Here is a 22,697-nt window from a genome sequence, read left to right as displayed (position 1 = left end):
TGCTAGTGGAGGGGCAGGGGGATTCTGGGAATGCCACACTGCCAAATATTAACTACAGTAGAAGTGATAATTAATAACTGCTAATAAAGAAATATTTGTAGCCGCGAATCATGTAAATTTTTGACCAAGTGGTGATTTCTCGTTCTCTTTAAACTCTATCTAGTATGTAGGGTGAATTTATTGAAATATTAGCATTATGTATACTGTGTATTCTGAATATACCTGCTTCACTTTATAAGTACTGCTAGATCAGCTGATGCTTGTCTGTCTTTAGTACTTCCACTCCCACTTCTATGCCAATTCACTGTTCCCTCGTCACCTTACTTATCTTGTCACAACATATAACCAATGCTATTCAAGAGGAAGAATTTCCTCTAAATGTGGACTAGTAACCCCTATTTGTGATCAGAGTTGTTCCGATTCCGATATCAGTATCAGAAATAGGTTAGGTAACAGCAAGTACATGAGTTTATGCACCGATCCAATATTGTTTGCTTTAACTTTATAGTTTGCTTTGTTTAGCCATGCTAAATGTTAGCGCTATAAACCAGAAATCAATTCTTCTTTGCTGCCTGAAAATACTGCATGCACAAGCTACATTTTTAAAGCCACGAAGAAGAACCATAGGACCCACTGCAGCAGCAAATACGGGTGGCTGTGTGACATTTTTTTATCAGATCATAGTCAATATCGGCCGATACCCAACACCCTGGAATCGGAATCCATATTGGGAAGGAAAAATGGTATCATAACATCTCTTGATGCAACTAGGACAAAAAATTCCCAAGCATAACGTAATGAAACCCTATCAGCTCATCAGGAATTTACAATACAAGCAGCAACAAGGTGTCAAATCTCAAACCAGATAAAATATTTGACTCTAGACATTCATTTTTCTGCCTCAACTAATCTATTCAGTGTCGTAGCAGAGCTCCCTGGTGCACGGTGTTTGGTGTGCTTTTTCTCAAGGGCCTCCATACTGTGTGTACTGAGCAGGACAGCTGAAAGGGTCCTCCCCCTCCCTCCCTCGCTCCTCTTCACCGAGTTCATTCTATCACTCTATTCCTGCACCTCCTGCCCTATTAATAACCTGCTGGTATCTGCCTCAGAATAGTTTGTCGTCCCCGGCATGCTGCTCTGTGTGTTTTAGAGAAACAAGATGAATGCAAGAAGATAAATGAGTTTGTATGTGATATACAAACATCTATGCACACTCAGAGCATGTGGAAAACACTGAAACTGAAAGGAAAGAGATTACAGAAGATTATAATGGGATATATTGTAAGACTACTTCTCAGTATGAGCTTCTGCATCCTCTCCATCCTGTTTTTTTGCACCAACTGACCTGCTGCTGCTGGAAGGACTTGAGTCTTTTCTTGAAGCGTGAGGGGAGCACAAAGTCACACCCCCTGGCCAGAAAAGCCAGCTCCCCCCTCAGGTCGGGGTCCCGGCGTAACGACGTCTCCTTGATCATCATGGTGGGGGCCGAGACACACAACCCCCCACTGGAGACGGCCACCGGTACGGCTACTGACACGGTGGCTACAGCTTGCCAACACCCGCTAAAAGGAAAGTATGTGGACTGTGGAGAAAAGCCCACTCGAGAGCTCAGATATCCAGACACAAAAAGAGAAAAACACCTCAGGAAAGCATGTGTGTGATTTCTGGCAATCACTCAAACGTGGAAGTTTCTTTGCAGCAGCTTCCACTCATGTGTACGCACTCCCAAAGCAGTAATCCAGTAGAGTCAGAACAGAGAGATGTTCCTCGTTATGTGGCTGCGCAGGCCAGGAGATAGAACCATAATAGGCCACTCAGTGGAGCCCCAAACAGCAGCTCCTCTCTGGAGTAGAAACCCTCTGTAGACTCTGGATGTATGTTTTCGGTTCAGACTCAGTGGTGCCTACCGCTCCAAGCTGGGCTCTGACAAACGGCACTGAGAAACATGAGCCATGCCGGGCTCTGGCAACACACGCAGAGCAAACCGGCTGTCCTGAGCCTCAGGGTGGGGGGTGGGAGGGCAGTGAGGAGGGGGTTCAGCCTTGTGGCATATCTGTGTAGTGTAGAGCCCTCCTCAGTCTCTGCTTTTGACTAAAGTTAGGCAGAGGGGAGCTGCACGTCAAACTGATTGAAATCATTGTAATGCAGACGGGAGGCTGACGGCCGGCTTTAGCATGAGTGGAAAGGACACGTAAGCCGAAATATTTTCACCGCGGTAATTTGGGATGGAGTTATGAATCAGAAGGGAAAGCACCTGTTGTTATATCTGATGACATACAGTTATTGTATGTCATCAGTGGAGTGGAGCAGACTGGCAGTGCCTCTGTTTAACAACATCCCCTATCCTACTAATATTTTCCTAATATACGTGATGACTCAATAAACCCTTTCCTACAGCCCACCATAAGCACCCCCAGGGTCCACACTTTGGGAAACACTGATTCAAAGAAACAGCAATTTAATGTTTAGTAAATATACCACTTGGAGTGAAATTTATAAAAGACTTCTAAATGACATAAACGTGACCAGCAGACCTGGGAGACTCATCGTATTTTTGACTCCTCTTGCGCCTAACCTGGCCCAGCAACCAAGGGTGGGAAAAGGCATCCTAGCCCCTGGTTCTGGACCACGTCAGGCTGGCCTGGGGCTCAGACCAAGCATCTAACTTCTACCCCCGCCACCAACCAACTATGGCCCTGAGCTACTCATCAATTAAATGTCAAATTAACAAGATTAGGTTAAAACCTAGTATATGGCTGACCACAACTATCTGGGTTGCCTGCTGAGATGCCAGACTGAATTGTGTTTTCTGGCAGGGTGATTAGTTTTTGAGGTGTGTAATTATTCTGTCCCTAATGTAGGTCCTTGAGAGTGGAAGGACACTTAAAGTTTAAAACATAAATCCCCGTCAGGAGGAAACAGCTAACCTGACACGCCAGACTGACTCATATGTCCATGGCATGAATATGTTTCAATCATAGAAAATGCTGGGTAGGGGCAGGACTTTTCAGAAAATCTTCAGATGGTGATTGGTGGAACGTTCCGTCTATCACATTTGTGACAGGCTAGCGTGCATGCGCTACTCTTGTGCAGGCCATTGCTGCCTTTGATTGTTAATGGCGGAGCTTCATGTAAAGTTGATGCCGAGGTCAACTGAGGGGATGTGCAGAAACAACTTCTGTGCCAAGACAAGCTGTCAGTGTGACTCTTTGCCTCTGTTTTACAAAGATATGTAGGCCAGTTCCAACTAGAAAAGCACTCGGCGAGCGCAGACTTCTGCCATTAGCCCTATCTCCCAATAGTAAAGAATCCTTTAAAACATTCCTGTATCCAGACGGTGATCCAGATCATTCCCAAAATCTACAAACTTCTGCCTTATGCCATTTCTGACATTTCCTGAAAATTTCATCAAAATCTGTCCATAACTTTTTGAGTTATGTTGCTAACAAACAAACTAACAAACCCTGACGATCACATAACCTCCTTGGGGGAGGTAATTAAACTGCTGCTTTCCTACAGCTACATGCAAGCTAATGGCTACCGTGGCAGCTGCCCCTGGATACATTGGAAGACCATAACAATCGTAAACTCATGCCAAAACAGAGCGGAACACCAGCGAAAACACCTTTTCTGTCACAGAAAGCTTTTCAGTGTTGCTCTCTGCCCTTGTTCTACTAAAGAGACGTTGTCCAATTCCGACCAAACTGCTGCTGTGGCTACGTCTGAGCTAATCACTCCACAAGCAGGCCTTGCATACAACCACTCACAAAAACTTACCCTTTACCCGTAACCATTACATACTCATGCCAAAGCAGGTCGGCAGAAGAGCGAAAACACCTTTCACAACATGAAAAGCTTTTAGGGTTGTTTTTATTTTTTATTTCATATCGAAATGTGGTCCAGTTCTAGTAAAATGGATGCAGTGCTAAAGCTTTACCTGAGGTAATGACCACAGTGGAGGCAGCCATCGCCAACCACTTTCAGTACAACTAAATCGCGCCCATAGGGCACCTCTGTATGTATGTCTCTGAAAGTAGAGTCACTCACTCAGTCAGTCAGTTGCATACAGACCCATGTGTAGGGCTGACCTTAGCGGTCAGCCAAAAATGACTGATGTACAACAGGGCAGCAAAAATATATCTATTTGAGAATTTAAGTTTCACTAATGAATGCTGAACAATCACAGGGTGTTTAAACTGCTGCAGATCAGTGCCACACTTGTCAATGTTACATCTCCCTCATGTTTCCAAAGCACATCATTACAGAAGCCCTAGACATGCATGCATTCACTCCATATCACTCCTTACATATACATTTTTGATTGTTTTCTGGAGTGAGAAATTAACACATGATCACAGGAGAACCAGCTTTGTTATCTTGCATAAAGATAAAGAAATTGAGACCACTGGATAACAACCAGTGTATCATGGGATGTGGAGTCAAATAAAACGTGCACATGCATGTCTGCTTAGGGCTTTTGTAAATTTTTGTAATTTCTTCCTCTGGGTAAATTTGCGACCCATTTTTTGGGTACCGACCTAAGATTTAGAACTAATGCTGTGAAGTGAAGCAACACCAATCTGAGGCCCCACAGTGAGAGGGGATCCTTCAGGTCAAACAGAGTGGCCGATTCTTATATTTTTCAACTGAAATCATCACAGAAAACTGTCTGCCACATACTACATTTGTTCATTTTAACTGATACTTGCTGGTGACTGCCTGAGAAGAAGAAAACGTTCTATTTCTCATGTTTGCAGGGTAAACACTGGAGCTGTGTGACAGAGCTGTATACACGGAGAGTATGCTGCCCTCTAGTGTTACAAAGCTGTAGGAGTAATGTTCCCCAGAGGATATATTTACCAGGATATATTTAAGTAGAACCTTTCAGGAACACTTCAAGAGGCCTTTAAATATTTTTAAGAACTTTAACTGAGAGCTCATATATTCTCAATTAGAAAGATCTGTGATGAGACATTTCTCGTCTCACTCTTCACTCTCTTCACTCATTTCACTCTTCTAAATCCTGACTATTTTCTTCTAATCCTACCATGAACATCAGCATGTGTTCTTTTTATATCTCTGCATCACTGACAGCACGCTATGTCAGTAAAAGATGAGTAACAAAGAACTGTCAGATACAGTGGAAATGTAGAAATGATCCCACTAATTCATGTGTGAGGAAGTTTCCAGAAAAGTCAGTGAGTCACCTTTTCTTTCAGCCTAACTCTTCTCAGCTCCCTGTGTGTCCGACTCAATTCTCTGGGACAACTTGACTGCACTAAAGCCAAGGTCACATACCAATCTCACACTCACACAGGCACACTGGGGAACTCAGAGGGGGGGGCAAAGGGGGGCAACTGCCCCCCTGGTGCCCTGATTTTTAAAAACTGCAGCAAAAGTGCCCTCTGGATGCGTTATACAAAGTATTTGTCTATCTCTCGGTGGGTAATTTTGCTAAAGTGCCCTCTCTGGTGCATGATGAATGAAATGAAATGCCCACTATGGTACCCTGCAAGTGGACAAAATCTGACAAAACCTCCTTTTTGGTGTCATTTTAGCTGACCAAATTTGACAGAATGACCTCTTTGGTGCGTTTATAGTAAATTTTAGCCCATTTCTACATTGGCAAATTTTCTAAAGTGCCTATCCTGGTGCCCATAAGAGGACTCAATTTGACAAAATGACCTCTTTGGTGCTTTTATAGTAGACTTTGGGCTCTCTATAGGTGGGCAAATTTGCTGGGTGCCCTCTTTTCTGCCCTCAAAGTGAGCAATATAGGACAAAATACCCTATTTGGTGCCCTGTGAGTGGACAACATGCCCTTTAGGTACTCTGCAAGTGAAAAAATCTGACAAAATGACCTTTTTGGTGCCTTAATAGTAGATGTTAGCCTGTCTCTAGGTGGGTAAAGTTGCTTTAGTACTCTCTTTGGTGCCCTCAAAGTGGGGAAATTAAAAAAAAAAAAGTCCCCCTTGATTCCCTGTAAGTTGACAAAATGACCTTTGGCATCATTTTAGTGGACCAAATTCAACAGACAGATTTTTTGGTGACTTTATCGTCGATTTTAGCCCATCCCTAGGAGGGCGATTTTGCTAAAGTGCCCTCTTTGGTTCACTCAGAGTAGGCAAAATGTGACAAAATGCCCTCTTTAGCATTAGTTTAATAGTGGAGTAAATGTGATGAATTACCATAAGCTCCTTTGTATGAAGTTACTTTTCACTGTCATCCTCCCTTGTGTATCTTTGTGGTATAAAAGGATAAATATTGAGTAATTCTTCATCTTTTTTTTTAAATTACTTAAAATGTTTGATCTGAGATGGCCTAGTGGTTATGTCAGCCCCCATGTCCACAGGCAGCCTGGGTTCAGTCTGGCCTGTGGCTCCTTTCCCCCATTACCCCCCCCCCCCCCCCCCCCCCCTTCTGATTCTAGCCACTGTCCTCCTCCATAAACAAAGGCATGAAAAGCCCAAAATATATCTTTAAAGAAAAGTTTAATCTTTACCAGACTTTCCTATATTTCACTATAACATGTTTAAAACTTCAGTGCGCTGGTGCACCACCACATACAGCAGGAACACTTTTTATCATTTTCGCCCCTGCCCCTCAAACATTCTAGGTCCACCTCTGCACAAGCACACACATCATCTTCTTTACCTCCATGCTCTTACAGGAAACAAACAATCTCTATCTGAGTCTACCAACGGAGTTTTGTCATGTTGAATCCCTCCTCTCTCTCTCTCAGTCTGATGAGAGTCAGTTCCCACCACTTCCTCTGCACTACCTCATCAGCTGCACTTGTGATATCATAAATCTCTGTATAAAGAGATATGTGAGTGCATGTGAGAGTGTGTAGTTCTGTGTATGTGTGAATGTAATGGGAGCCAGAACAGATGCCATCAGGCAGCTGTGTGCTCTTTTCCTGCCTGACTGTCAGTTGCTGTAACCCAGCACCCTCTTGGTCAGTAAACCAGCCTCCAGATCTTCATAGTGAAACCTCACTCCACCTTTAAAATACCCGTCACCTACACTGGCACAAGAGCGCAATTATTCAGATTCGTAAGAATGTGGAGGATCATAAAAGCCAATACTTCTAGAGATAGTGAGGGGCTTGTCACCAGGAGGGATTGAGCTGTAGTGCGCTCAGGTGACCTGAAGGCAGCTTAGGACGAGCTGTTCCCAGTGGGACTGATGCAGCAGAGATGTGAGGGTCAGTCTGGATGTATCATGAGAGGGGTTGTTAAATGGTTATGAAACCGGCTGAAAATAAAACTGATGCCTCTAATGAGAAACAAAAGCAAACAACCCATCAGATTAAAGATTTATTATAATGACCCAAGCACAAATATCTGCCACAATACAGATGTTTCATTGAAGGATGACTTCAATGAAACATATTTGTGTTGACTGGTGATGGCGAGCATTTCGATATCTCGCAAATTTGACAGTTTTATTGTTTTGATGTAGCACCCTCTACTGGCAACAGGAAGTAACACAATTAGGCCATTTCTTTATTGGCAAGAAATCCGTTTTCCTGCCGTTTCACAGGAAGCCACTGTAACTCTTACATGCAACTTCTGATTTGTTAAAATCTCACATGATTAGGGTCTGCCCCTCTACATATTTAAATCTGTATTACATGTTTTTGATAATGCACCACCCACTGCAAGAAAGCATCTCTAAAAAACAATGTCCTGCTCATTTTACACATTAAATAACAGTTCTAGGAGGCTCGACATGCTTTCTGTACTCTGCTGCAGCACATAGCATGGGTTGCTTACACCCAATTATTCCCACACTCCCACATGCATCAGGGTTCAAGGTCCCTTCAGTGCTGCTTGCAGCCCTGGTTTGTATATTGTGTTTTTAAAGATGAGATAAACATGGTGGAAATTTAATACTGAGGCGGCTGGCAAGGACTGGTGTGTGGACGTCTGCGTTCAAGTGTTATGTCTGCAAGTGTTTCCTCCGTCCACCACACAAACCTAATCCAACCCCACTGCTACAGGAACAGGTGAGACAGCCGCTTCACTTATCAAACAGATGCATAATGGGAAGAGCGGAGGGGATCAGCTGTCCAGTGACAACTGTCGCCTTTCCCTCCCACACTCTTCTCTGCACACATACGCTCTTCTATGAAGATTGCTAAGCACACACACATTCATACGTGTGTGTTATTCATCCGGTATGGCATTTGTGTCGGTGTGAGTTTTGTTTGGTGGAGGGGGGAGGGGGAGCATGTGAGCCTCAATGGATTCAACGAACAGGAACTGCTTCTTCCAGGCTTCCAGAGAAGTTAAATGGTGTGAACATAACAACTTCCTAAACACACACACCTGTTTGGCCAAAGTGGCCGGCTGCTGTGTGTAAAATTATCTGCGTAAATATAGAAACAGATATCATGCTTATTTCTGCTGCAGGCACTGGGCAGACTTCACACACGTATGAATAGATGCATGCACAAGTGGCAGTACAAACAAAGGATTAAGTACACAACCTAAAGAGTTATCTTGTGCAATCAGGGCTGTAAAGCATTACACTTTTAAACATGATTATCCCAGAATTTCAGTGGTTGATTATTATTAATTGCATCCTTTTAAGTGCATTTTACAGTGTGTTGAAAGTAGGGCTGGGTGATAAATCGAGTATACTCGATGTATCCCAGCTTTTGCCACAAGTATAAAATGACTATATCGCGAATATCCGAGTATAAACTATGTTGAAGTCTTGAGCTGTCAGCATGCATTTCTTGCTGGAGTTTTGCTTCTCCCATTGTCCCTGAACGGATCTCTCACAGCAGCGAGCTCACTGTCTCTCCCCCACCAATCCAGAAAACTCCTCTGCACATGCGCATCAGTGGCGAGAAGCAAGGGAGAAGAAAACACAGCAGCGTGGCTAGTAAGCGGGGAGTTAGCTAACTTAAGAGACAGAAACAGTGCTCGATCTGCAGCGTTGAGCAGTCGTTCAACTTTTTTGTTTTTCTAAAGGTTTATTTTGGGCATTTTTGTGCCTTTATTTGATAGAGGAGGATAGTGGATAGAGTCGGAAACAGGGATGAGAGCAGGGGAGAGAGATGCAGTGGAGGGCCTCGGGCCGGATTCGAGCCCGGGCCGCACGCCTTAACCACTCGTCCACCTGTGCCCCAAGTTGTTCAACTTTGAAAAGGAAAAAGTGGAACTCACGCGGTATTCGTTAAAATACGCTGCAAGATGACTCCGAGATAACGGCGGCAGTAACACAACACATCGCTAAAGACGTGAGCCCAGTGTTGTTGAAAAGACACTTAACTCAGAATACATGATTTGCCTGGGCGCGAGCATTTTGCTGAAAACTCCCTGCCAGAGTCGTACAGGTCAGAAAGAAGACGGCCCAGCAACGGACAAATATGATCCACATCTCTACAACAACAGAGCCTTACAGTTCAAAACACAGACAACGAGTAGTTAAAATGTTTCTGCCTCCAGACAAGCCCCCCCCCCCCATGATCACACAAGAAAGTTTCTTGAATAAGGTCTAAAGACACTCTCATGTTATGAACTTGTCAGAAACTGGTCCAGCATTCATCAGCACAGATAATGGACTAATAATCTCAGCTGTGAGCCAGAATTGTGGACTAGACTGCAGGATTTTGGCCATTTACTGCATGCATGATTGGTGAGTTTTGTGTAGGTTTGCTTCACCCTTAATGAGGAAAATAATCATTTTATAGTCGGCAATAGTAAACATAACATAGAAAACATTTCAGGACTATCCATACACTGTAAAATACCAAGTATTTCATGATTTATGTATTTCTGATGTATTAGTAAAAGATTTAATGAAGTCCTTTTCAAAATAAAACTGTTAAATTTGACTTTATATTGATTTTTACTTTCTGCAAAAATTTTTATTAAAAATCCAGTAGAACCGTCTATTTTTATCACCTAACTAATGTCATTTGGGGCTGAATTAAACTTTATCCAGCTGCTGACAGGCCATTTCAAAATATCGCGATAAATATCGTGTATCAGGATATAGCAAAAATATATCGGGATATCAATTTTAGGCCATATCGCCCAGCCCTAGTTGAAAGGGACAATAAAGCATGAGATTATTAGCTGTTAAAAAACATGTACACTAATTGCTGACCTTGATTTATCATGATTAATGCGATTAATCTTGACAGCTCTACATGCAAAAGAGCTGTTTAAAGGCTTTAAGTGCATCTTACTAATAGAAAAAGAATCTTTTCTTGCCTACAAATGTAAACCGAAACAGGATGCAAAGATTATCAAACAATAGACCATAAAAAAACATCAGATGTTGAATCTGAGAACTTTTAACATTTCATTCCATTAAAATTTAAAATGAGATTTGACAATCACTGCATTCTACTTCCAGTCCCAACTTTTTTGTAATTGGGGTTGTAGTGTTTTCACAGTTTTGATTGTTTTTCCACCAAAATGCACATTCATATTCCTATAAATGTTCATAGTTTTATTATTGTATTGTGAAGTGCGCTTTAATGATGCATCCTAAGTGCAGTTGTGAAATTAACTGAGACAAAAACATTTAAACTTGAACCTGACACACACTCTCCCCCTCTCCAGCTCTGAAAGTAAACACACACACACACACACACACACTGTAGACCAGTCCTGCCAAATGCCATCTCCATGGTGATAACCCTTTCCCTGGATAGAGTGGCAAGAGGAATGCTCCCAGGGTTACCGTGCCAACAGCAGGAAACACAGTTCACATTGCTGCTTTTTATTCCCAGTCTCACTTCCTCTCAACATGCTCACGAACACACACACGCACATGCCTTGGGATCATTCAGATGCTGCTAGTTTGATGGAGTGAATCAGTGCTGGACCACCAGAAAATGTTACATAAGACTGGGTTATATTCTTTTTCAAATGCAGCACAAAATATATAATGAGGATATTCTGCAACCACCAGTTGATCGGAGGTGAAACACTGTTGCTATTAGCAACAAGTACAAGCAGAAGTCTGCAGCATCTGCTGTTTGCAACCGTTAAAATAAGTGAATGAAAAAAATCATCTGTGATTAACTACTCAAACTGACATTTTTAGAGCTACAGTATATGGACAAAAGTATTTGGCTGCCTGACCATTAATACATATAAATAACCAGAGTCTGCAATAATGTAGCATGAATAATTATAGAGAAGACTTCCGACTCAACATCCTTCTCCTGCCTCTCTCTGAGAGGGACAGCCCAGTGGATGAGCTCTCCTCAGCAGGAGCAGCAATAGCCGCCTGTCAACAAGTAATCTTTAATGACAACAAACTCCAGGCCTTCATTGGCCAGCTTCTTTATATTTATACACATGGCTAACAGGGCAAGTTTTGCATTACCTTCCCATGGCTATCTTAGGATTTAGAGTAAGTGAGCTAATGCTACATCAGCACTAGTGATGAGCCGCAGCCAGGAAGCTGTGAGGGACTGAAAAACCAGCCAATGGCAGAGTCGATTAGGTCATGTTTCCTCGCCTCTCCAGAGAAATGATCAAAGATAGGCACTGCCAAGAAATTTGTTAGAATTAAGAAAGCAGAGCTGCCTTTTTCATCAGAAAACTTTGAATGTCTTAATGCACAAAGGCTAAAAAGGAGAGTTGCTTCAGTCATGCTCCTTCCCTACAGATCATTAACTCTTTGTGGGGCGAGAAACCATACATGGTTGACCTTAATTTTCACCATAATAATGTGAAATATAAATTAAATGGACAAAAGTTTTTAAAAAAGTCATGGGATGTCTACCAATAATACACTTAGGCTTCAATTTTTTGAAATTTCAAGTATTTCAACAGTGACAATTTAACTCTCATAGTGCTGAATTTAACACTTTTTCTGAGTTTCTATTATTCTCATGGGTTCAGTGTTAAAATGACACTTTGTAAAGTGTTAGCATTTTAAGTCTCTTACACATTTCACATTCTGTGTAAAATTGCCACCTCGTGAACAACTTCACTCATGGTGCCAAGGCCGGGGGGGGGAGTCAGGAAAAGCCTGGTCCATTGTAAAGTTAGGATGTGATAACCACATTTCATTTTTAAACTTGAATATTGAATAACCACTCTTTTCAAACAAAAAATGAACTATATCATTGTTGTAGTACAGTATAGCCTCATTAAAATGTAAACTCCTTTTCAAAGACCGAAATTACCCTTTTTTGCTAATGTTAACGATGTACATGGGCAAACTAACTAAAATATTTGGAAAGTAATGCCAAACTTTATAGCTGAGCCATGATGTGCTCAAATGTTAGGATGCCATAGAATAATGTGTAAGGAACTGAAATAACTTCAATGAAATAAAAGTTAAAAGAAAATTTAAAGTTGTAAACTTTTGCAGCAGATTACTCCCCCATGCCCCTGGTAATATACAAGGACATCCAGATCACAACTGGGGTTGTGTCAATTTTTCTTCAAGTCCAGTGGTAACCTCAGGCGCCTGACTCACCACATCTACGCCATACTGCAGCCTCAATTCTTGGCCCAAACATGCCAGAAAGTTCTGCACAGCACTGTACATCCTAACATATCAAAAACACATCGAAACACTCTGCCCAAGGGCATGATGGAAAAAATACGCAGTACTTACAAAATGCGCCAAGGAAGAGGCAGGAAAGCAAAGTTAACTGAAGCAGATGTCAGACACCTCAAGATCTGAAGTACTAGAGACAGAAGGAAGACCACTGCTGATCTTTAGGCAGAGATGAATGCTTCTAGATCAGAGTCTGAGAAAGTCTGAGAAAGTCTCTAGAATGACCATAAGCAGACAACAGACAGAACAAGGCTTAAAGGGAAGAATAGCTGCTAAGAAGCCATTATTGAGGCCTGCAAACATCCAGAAATGCCTCAGATTTGCCAGGGAGCACAAACACTGGACTGTTGATGACTGGAAGAAGGTACTCTGGATGGACGAGTCCAAGTTTGAACTCTTCAGTCAGCATCGTCGTGTTTATGTCTGCAGAAAAGCTGGAGAACGTTTTGATGCCAGATGCATTGCACCCACAGTGAAACATGGTGGAGATTCCATTATGGTATGGGGTTCCATTTGCGGATACGGCATGAGCAAATGAGTGAAAATCGACGGTATCATGAACAAGAACGTCTACCACAACATCTTAGTGCATCATGGAATCCCTTCTGGACTGAATCTGATTGGTGGTGGGTTTGTATACCAACAAGACAATGACCCCAAGCATACTTCAAAGCTGTGCAGAGACTATTTGACCAAGAAAAAGGAATCTGGAGTACTGGAACTGATGGACTGGCCAAGTCAAAGTCCGGATTTGAATCCTATTGAACAAATTTGGGATTTAGTAGATTCAAAGATTGATAGCACAAAAGTTTCATCTAAAGCAAGTCTGTGAGAACAGCTAGAAACTATTTGGAGCTCAATAACAAAAGAGACTGCAGAAAAGTCCATAAAAACATGCCAGCAAGAATGCAAGCTGTTATCAAGGCCAAAGGAGGCTATACAAAATATGAAGTTTTCTGGTTGTTATGTGTGAAAAATGATTATTTAGTTGTTTCAGTTTGTTATTTTTAGTTTTAAACAAGTTTTTGAAAGATTTCTAAAATATTTTTTTCTCATTTTAATGACAGGTGGTCTAATAAATTTGTTAAGCACTGTATACTCCTTGGAAGTCAAGCAAGACAAAACCTTTAGATCCACTACTCTGTTAGATCCACAGCTGTATCTTTTACAACTTTTCTCTCCAACAGCTGTTTCAGCAGAATGTTGTAGGCTAATTATTCCATCATTTCAACACAGCACAGACACCCCATCGCCCCCCACAGGTTAGAAGGCAATCCATTAAAAGGAGATTTACAGATGTGAGAATAGCCTACATGGATAATAAAACTAGTTCTGATTCAGTTCCTGGAGTTAGTTCACAGATCATCCTGTAGATGGAGTTATAGATCCTCCATATGAAAAAGTACATTTGGCCTTCAATCAGACTGGATCTGGATCCTGTGGTACAGTAGAGGCTGCAAGTCGCTAGAGGGTAGCAGCTCTCCGCATGTTGCTGTGTCTTTACGGTCTAATGTTCAGGACTCACAGGTGAGCCTGGGTAGAGGTTTCTGCTGCCTTTGATCCTTCAGCTCCCTCATCTCATCAGCCAAAAATTCATGAAATCCAACAGAGTTAAAAGTGAAAGCGTGTGCAGGGTAAAAACTAAACAGCAGAGGAAAAGGGAAAGGTTTCAGTTAGGGTTGCCAAAATGACAAAATTTTAAACTGTGATGCCATTCAAGTAAAAAATAAACACCATCAATGCCTGTTTCAATGCAGCAACAATAATGGAAGTTAAAGGCACCAATTATTAGGATATTATTCGTTTTAATAATCAAAATTACAGTTAAACTTCTGCACACTGTCTGAACAGCAAACAACTGTTAGTAATGTTTCCATGCATGATGCATTTCAGCCGCTGCGCAGGAGTTTTCTTTCTGCTTGATTTATTTCTGTCCTACGCACTCGTCTTATGAAACAGATGCAGTTTTTTATTTTTTTCAAAGTTGTAGTACCTTTTGATTGAAATTAAATTAAAGTATGAACTTTATACTGGGAGCACCCAAACTTGTGTAAACTTTCACAGCTATTTTTAGTTAGATTTAGTCACATTTAAGTCATTTTCAGTCCTCATAGTTTTAGTCTAGATTCAGAAGATAAATCTCAAAATCATTTAAATCCAGTTTTAGTTCATAAAAAGTCCACACATTTTGGTCTTTACATCATTCACTGGCTTTGAAAAAAACTTCAATAAGCTGAACTGTAAAATTAGTATATGTAAAACATTCAATAATATACTACTTATGCTGAAAATGCTTTTCAGTTATTTGGTGGAAAAATGAGACGACAACCATCTGCTTTTGTTTTTTTATGGTGGTTGGGGGCAGTAGCTCAGTTCTGTGAGGACTTGGGCTGAAAATCTGCTGCTGGATGGAGCTCACCATTGAAGCACTATCAACATCTGTTAAAAAGCACATGGAACATTACTTCAAATTGACAGATCCTATATTATATTAGTTGATTATCATTTCTTATATAAAATCAGAGAAGAGGGGAGGGAAGACAGAGGAAAAGACATCATGTATGTGCCATGGATGGAGAGGAAAAAGAGAGGAACTTTATTTGCTCCTCTGTCCTCAGCTTATTTAGATGAAAAGAAGAATTCTAAAACTGTAAATCACTTCCAGCGCGCTGTAAACTTTGCCTCGTAGATGTCGACATTTTTAGACCCAATCTTGATAAAGGATTTAATTAAACGCCAGCGCACACAAGTGCCTATATGATGTGATTTCTGAACACTTCGCGGTCATACCATATACACAGGTGAAATTCATCCTTTGTCTATTTAAGCCACATTTAAAAAGCCAAATTGTTAAAAAATAAATAAATAAATAAATAGTCGTTTAGGAGCCAAACAATCAGCTCTACTGAGCTGAGCCAAATGATCTGGATATCTTAAAAGAGATGGATCATCCCAACAGGGAGACAAGAGGGAGTTAGATGGGTGAGTGGGTGGGTGGGTGGGTGGTGACGCCCTGCTCATACCGAGTCATGATGCTCTGGAACATTAGCTAAATTTTTCACATGGAAACAAAGACACACCCATGCTAACATGCTTTGATATATCTCTAATGGTGCTGTGATTGTGTAAGGGAAATCCAAGCCAATCAGATCGCACTGCTGATATAGTAGGGGAGTCCCAGCAGCTTCGTACAGATTGTAAACATGTTGTGGTGGTTTCCTTAGTGAAAACAGGGAGGCCTGAATGCCTCCCACTGAGCTACAAACTTTCAGATAACTTAAATGTGTGTGTATGCGTATGTGAGAGTTTACACACTCCATCAGAGCCGCCTTGGATGGTATCCCAGGCTGCACTGGGAGTGGTGAATCATGATGTCACTAGCTTAAAAGTTCTGTTTGTGTGCTCGTGTATCAAAGGGCTCAGTGTTGAATCTCCTATTGTCCAGGCTAACCTTGGATGGTATTGGAAAACTCCCATCACACATAGCAGCACAGCTCCCCAGTCTGGGAGTGCATTGTGGGTATTTCTGTGTGTTAAATGAATGCATTCATCTGTGTGGTGCACCTAGGTTGAAACGGGCTTCTCTCCCCGCTTGGCTTAGGTTCCTGCTGTGACCTTATTTCCTGTGGAAGCAGCCGAGGAATGATGTCATCTTCAGCGACCCAGAGTCAACAACTGTACGCTGCAGGACCCCCCCACCTCCCCCCACGCCTGTTTCCATCCTCCTCCCCCTGCACCATGACTCTCTTTCTCCACTCTGCTCCTTCATTTGTTCCTCTTCCTTTTCTTATGAATTCCTCTTTTCTCTTAGTTTGCTTTTCTGATAACAAAAAAAAACTTTCGCCCCCTGCTGTCCCACACATCCAGCCAAGTCTTAGGCTTCTTGCTCTGTCCTATCCTGCATCTTTCTCTTCCTCTTTCCACCTTATTCTTTCCTCTCTCTCCTTTCCATAAAGCAGAATGTTCCTATTATAAATTGGACACAGTTCCTTTCACAGGCTGAACAAAAGAGAGCTAGATAAGTCAAAAACAGGAACACTGAGTTGGCCTAATACTTTTGAGTTCAAGTTAGAGCTGCAGCTCACTTGCTTTTTTGTCGATAATAGGGTATATTTTTAGGAATCAATCCCTGAAATCAAAAGTGGCACCTATGGGATGCCAGTTTAGCTCAGCTCATAGAGCATTCTTCCACGTATAGAAGCTATAGATGTCTTCACACTTGTCAAAGGTTTGACTCATGATCTCAGCTTTGCTGGGTGCATGTCCTCCTTCACTCTCTGCCCACATTTTCTGTCTTTCTCCTGTCAATTAGTGGCCAAAAGCTCCTAAAAATGGGATCTTTAAATAAGTGCCATAGTTGCAGAACTTCTTCTGCATGCCTCCAAGCTTCTTCTATAATGAAATGTATACTCCACTGAAATATAAAATACTGTGCAGAACTTTTAGGCAAGCTTGGGCACCACTGGATTGGTACAGCCCCAGTCGTACTCTGGATGTCCTTGCAAATTACCAGGGGCATGGGAAAAATAATATGTTGAAAAATATAACAAAGTGCACACCTTTAAGTCGGAGTAAGGGCTGGATGTGGTGAGTAAGCACGGCCCGGGCAGGTAGCAGGGTTGCAATGAGCCCCTGGTTGTGCTGTGGATGTCCCAAGGGACCCAAAAAACACAGGTGGTCTCCATGCATATTACTAGGGTTGAAAAGGCCTGAACAAAAGAGATGCTGTCGAGCTTTACCTTGGCTGCCAAGTGATACTCTTAATTTTGTGTTAGGAGGTGCAGATGTAACTGTATTCAACACAAAATCACATCAAGCAGAACAGCATGGGGTGGTGGATAGCTTGGCGTTCAGGCTCTGGGCGTCCTGGCTAATTAGCAGCAGAGTAGGAGGAGCTATTGATTGAGAGGAGAACTGGACTTAACTCTCCACAGGGGACGTGTTTGCCCTTCTTGCAGGACTACTCCAAATAAACCACAATGGTTGGGTTTTACTGTTTTAGAGGTTACAGTTGAGCTCATCAGTCTGTGAGGACTAACATGGGAAAATTTACAGTAAGGCTCAATTTTCAGTTGCAATGCAGAGTTTTACAGTGGTGTCTAGTTAACACAGTATTGGTTAATTATTTGTTGGGACAATTTGTTGGTGTTTATATTGGAGGATGGCATATGGATGTTGCTAAGCTGCTAAGTTATGGTGGCAGTTAATGGGCTAACTTAGAGCTTATGGTGCTTATGTAAAGCTAAAGGCTCTTGTTTTTGTTAAACGGCCCTGGCAGGTAGCAAGGTTGCTGTAAGCCCCTGGTTAAATCATGGACGTCCCAAGGAACCAGAAAAACACAGATGGTGTCCATATGTATCACCAGGTTTGAAATGGTTGGACAAAAGAAATGCTGTGAGTTTGACCTTGGCTGCCAAGCTACATATGTCAGACTTGACTCCTGCACACACACACCCCCCCCCCCCACCTGCAGCCCAGCCCTAGCATCATACAGTACATGCCTAAATCTTCTGCACTTGACTGTATATGCTTATATCTGGCAATGGAGAAGTTACAAAATCACAGCCCAAATCATTAGAAGTTGAAACCCTCCATCACACTCACTCTCTATCCTGAACTGACCACTTCTTTTTTAGCCCAGTAACACATCAGGAGCAGTTGGCAAAACACTTAAAGCGACAGCAGGTCAATTAAGCCATCAGACTGTCAGCTCTGCCGGGAGTGTTGGTATAAATCACACTGGCTGAACTGAAACAACCCCACACCAACAAAAACATAGAGGCCAAATTTAGGCATAAGGAAACGTACTCTCAAATTACTGTTTTTATAAAGAGAGGAGAAGAGAAAGACAGAGCAGCAGCTAACAAAGGTCACTGACCTGAAGTACCACTAACAGATTTCATCAACTCCTCTTCTTGCTGCATCACTTCGAGTCTGACTTCTGTGGTCTCGCCACCGATTTATATCAGCTGGCTTGCTTGTCTCCATGGAGATTAATGGGCCTGCTCTGACAGGTGCAGAAAGCCCTGTATTAGTCTGTCAGCAGCAGAATCAACAATGCACACGTGCACGCTCACAGACACGCATGGTGATGCTACTGCCCGAGGCTGGATTCATCCTAGGGGGCTTAGCAGAGCTTCCCTTCAAAGCCACGGCAGGGCCAAGAGAAACAACTACAAACCTCCTAAGGTGGAGTGTGCAAGTAGTTGTGTTTGAAAAACGCAAGGGCATTTTCTCGTTTGTATGGGTTGTTTCCAGTCATGTGACCCCGTATGCCCAGTGAGGGGGCTGGAAGTGGGGGACAGTCATTACACATGAATGGGAACAGAGAAAAGTTTGTACTTAACAGCTCTAAATGGATCTGTATGCTACATTTATCATTAGGAAATCTCTACATACATTAAGAAACAGATTTTTCCCATGAGTTAAATGATTTACCTGGAGTGAAGGAGTTCAACATCACAAATTACTCAGTCCTGTAGGCCTCCTTACATGTCTATCCAGGTGAAGAGAGACAATGGTCTAGAGTAGGGATGTCCAACTCAGTCACAGCAAGGGCTGTATTCTGAATTTAGGTGTAACCAGGGAGCCTAACAGGGTCAACATTTAACCATAAATTGTCTACCTAATATTCACCAGTAATAGATTATGGGAAAAAAACACTTAGCACTTATGATAAATGATTTTGAGATTTTAAAAAAAGTAAAAACGATATGTATAGAGGCTCAAAATCTGAGATAAAAAGTCAAACTTATTACTTCAAAATGTCAGAAAACAAATTTTAAGTAAGAGTAACGTTTTTAAAAGGCAAATGTAAAAGATAAATCCAAAACCATGAGTTTTAAAGGTCAAAATATGAGATAATATTTGAAATCATGAGCCATCAATGAGAGGAGGACTGGACTGAACTCTCCAAAGTGGACAAGATTGCCCTATTTCAAGACTACTCTAAAGAAACCATGATGGTTGATTTTACTGTTGGAGTGGAGGTTACAATTGAAATCATCAGTCTGTGAGGACCTTTCTGAGAAAATTGACTGAAAGACTCAATTTTCAGTTGCAATGCAGAGTTTTACAGTGCTGTCTAGCTTGCAAAGCTGCTGCTGCTGATGGCAAAGCATAACCTCCTCCACCCCAGCCTCCTCCTTTATAACATAAAGCCTGTTGCACCCTCATATTCAGATTCATGCCACTTTGTATCAGTTGCTTTGTATCAGCTGCTGGTGCAGACCCTGAAATCAGATTTTGGTGTGTTTTGGCTCCCCTACCAGACACATATGGCCAAACACAAGCATAATTCTGGCACACTGCTTACTGACATAAGCCCATCGATTCGCTGACACAAATGCTGTCATGATTTCAGGAAAAGTGCATTTGCGACAATTTTGATAATTTGCCAGGATTGCTAATAATTTGCATATTCATTGTAATTCTTGGTTGAATTTTAAGCATTTTTAAGCACCCCTGATGATGCTAGAAGGCACCCCGGGGTGCCACAGCACCCTTGTTGAGAAGGGATGAGCTAAAGCATGGCAAAACTGTGCTGAGTAGCTTAAGAACAGTTTTATTTTTGCACTTTCAACACTTGGCATAGTCATAAACAGCGCAAAACATTCCCTTTTGGTTGACTTTCTCTATGCAGAAATTACTTCTGGAGTTCTCTGCTGCTGCGTGATGTCATTTGCAAAGACCCTCTGTGAGGGGGCTTGTCTTGTTTACAGTCTGATTGGCAGTTTAATGTGAAACTGAGGAAGGAGGCCGGAGGCGGGGTTGGCAGTGGGGGATAATAGCATAATTTCCAGGGTGCCAGAGACGAGATTGGGTGTCAGGGAGCTATTCCCAAACTGAGCTGTGACCCACAGTAGCACTGGGTCAACTTGCCCTCGAGGCAACAAACAGACACTTGCATGCACACATAAGCTTTGGCATGCATGCATGCCAAAGGGAGTTGTATAAAAACAGCTGTAAGCAGGCATGAACACATCTGTAAATGCACCCATGCACATTTGGACATGTAAGAGAGCCTGCATGCAATACAAATAAACAGCCAGAGTCAGATACACACAAACATGCAGGTCCATTTACACTGTGGCGACAGTGAGTCTGTTAGCGGGATGCCATAGTACGGAGGGGTGGACAGATTTAGGTCTCCCTCACACCTATGTCTGCCAAAGGTGGAGGCGTTTGGCGGGTAACGATACCGTTAACACTCCGTGTGCCAACTCATGCCCCCTGCATCCTGCCCCACCCTGCACCCTACCCGCTCCAATCAGCACCTCCTATTGGGTTGCTCTGCCCGCCACACAGCAACAACTGTTATTCTGCGCTCCCAAAATAACACAGCAGCCAATCAGAGCACAGGGAGATAAGTGGTGGTCAACATGGACCCGGTGAAAGAAGGACACCGGTGAGAAAAAACAAAAGGGATGATGCAGGAGTTGAAGGAAATGTTAAGAAATGAGCAATTATGGCAAAATATGAAGCAGAGGGACAAAAACAGAGCAGACAGAGGATGGAAGAGGAATAAGTTGTGTTGGTAATGATGTGTTTAAGCTTGAGATCTTCTGGCCTGACTGTGGCAGCTACCATGGAAACCTCATAAATAGGTGGCCTACATATCAGCAGGGCATAAGGTTACACAGCTCAGTAAATAAACAGCAGCGGGAGGCTTGTGAGGAGACAGAGAGCAAAAAAAGGAGAACAGTAATGATTCAACGTGGGTGTTAATGTGTGTTTGTCTGTCATAGATAATTACCTAAATCTACACTGTGCTGCTGAACACCCACATCAGAGACCAGCTGAAGTAGGCCTCCCATGTGAGTGCAGCTAAAGATCGTCAGGATCCTCCTTAACCTCTCCTTCTCTCTGCTGCACAACCTGAAATTACCTCTAAATATTCCCAAGGGTGGAAAGGAGAGCCTACACACAAATGCCTGCATGCATACACTCACATAAACACAATTTGAGCTCAGAACAGGAGTTCGAAAACCAGGAAAAAGTCAACAAAGAGCCACCCTGAACACACAATGATCGCTATTCAGAGCAGCAGTCTTTTCACTCAATCCCTGATGGGGAAACAGTATCAGCGTGTTCATCACAGTTAATGAATACTATTTATCACGGACCATCAATTACAGCAGCATCAACCCCGTTGTGTCACGGTGATAAAATTCTCGCCTGGGTGGGTTTTTTCTGAGATTTGCTTTCCAATTGTCTGTTCTGACAATTACTCACTGTTTCTCGGTTCCTGTTAAACTGTCAGTCAGCTGTTCTCTGAGTGCCCGTTTGTTTGCTTCCATGGTAACAGGAACATTCAAATTCCATGTTTGGATGCCGAACTGTGATCTGAAGTCTGATTTCATATTAACAATTTAGTTTTTGGATATCAAACATCTTTTTGTGTGCGACTACACGGATTCAAGCAAAGCAGCAAACCACGCAATTACTGATAAGGCTTCCCACCTCTGCTGAATGTTTCAACGGAGAAGTTTGTGAAAGGATTGATCTCCAAATACCAGAAATCCCAACATCCTCTGATAGGACAAAAAAATATGAACTATTTAATTTCACCCTCAGGCAGTGTAAAGATACACTCAGGGTGGCTGCATACATAAATAACCAAAAAAAATAATATTTATTTTTTTCAAATTTCTTTTGCATAAATTTTATGATAAAAATCAGACCAGATCAAAAATATAAAAAAATATGATTCTTAGTTTTAAATGCCAATTTCAAACAGAAAAAAATGAAAAATTCCATAAAATACATGTAAACTGAATTTCTCTGAAGGTGATAACCACAGCCTTGAAAATTTTAATAATGAGCGACAACTTTGACTTAAGGTATAATGGCGCAGAAATGGATGGCATGTATACAGAAAAATAAATAAATATATAAAAACACTTTTTTTTGCATTAATTATTTGATCCAAATCCAACATGGTCATAAATATCAAACATTGATTATTTATGTATTAATTTAAACTCCCCCAGAAATATTTAATATTTGAAATGTATGATCAGGTCTGATCTTCATTTAAAGATTAATGGAACAGAAGTTGAAATAAATTGAATGTATATTATTTTATTGCTACTTTATGTATGGCTGCCATTTTCGCCACTTACACCTTCAACAATTTATTAAAATTTCTA

The 22,697-nt window shown here is 41.9% G+C and overlaps 1 protein-coding gene across 5 annotated transcripts in view; it reads right to left on the bottom strand.

The window, feature by feature from the left end:
• The window catches only part of ppp2r3a (protein phosphatase 2, regulatory subunit B'', alpha), a 98,925-nt gene that overhangs the window by 11,531 nt on the left and 64,697 nt on the right, over nt 1-22,697 (bottom strand). Inside the window, exon 1 of one of the 5 annotated variants that reach the window (XM_041812376.1) lies at nt 1,346-1,852. The exons of the other annotated variants lie outside the window; for them this stretch is intronic. Coding sequence (XP_041668310.1) covers nt 1,346-1,477 — 132 coding nt within the window. The 5' untranslated portion in view covers nt 1,478-1,852. Of the gene's footprint in view, nt 1-1,345; nt 1,853-22,697 lie in introns of those variants that run through there. 5 annotated transcript variants of the gene reach the window in all.

The sequence above is a fragment of the Cheilinus undulatus genome, linkage group 18, assembly GCF_018320785.1.
Source record: "Cheilinus undulatus linkage group 18, ASM1832078v1, whole genome shotgun sequence".
Classification (NCBI taxonomy): Eukaryota; Metazoa; Chordata; class Actinopteri; order Labriformes; family Labridae; genus Cheilinus; species Cheilinus undulatus.
This window is presented reverse-complemented; position numbering and strand designations above follow the sequence as displayed.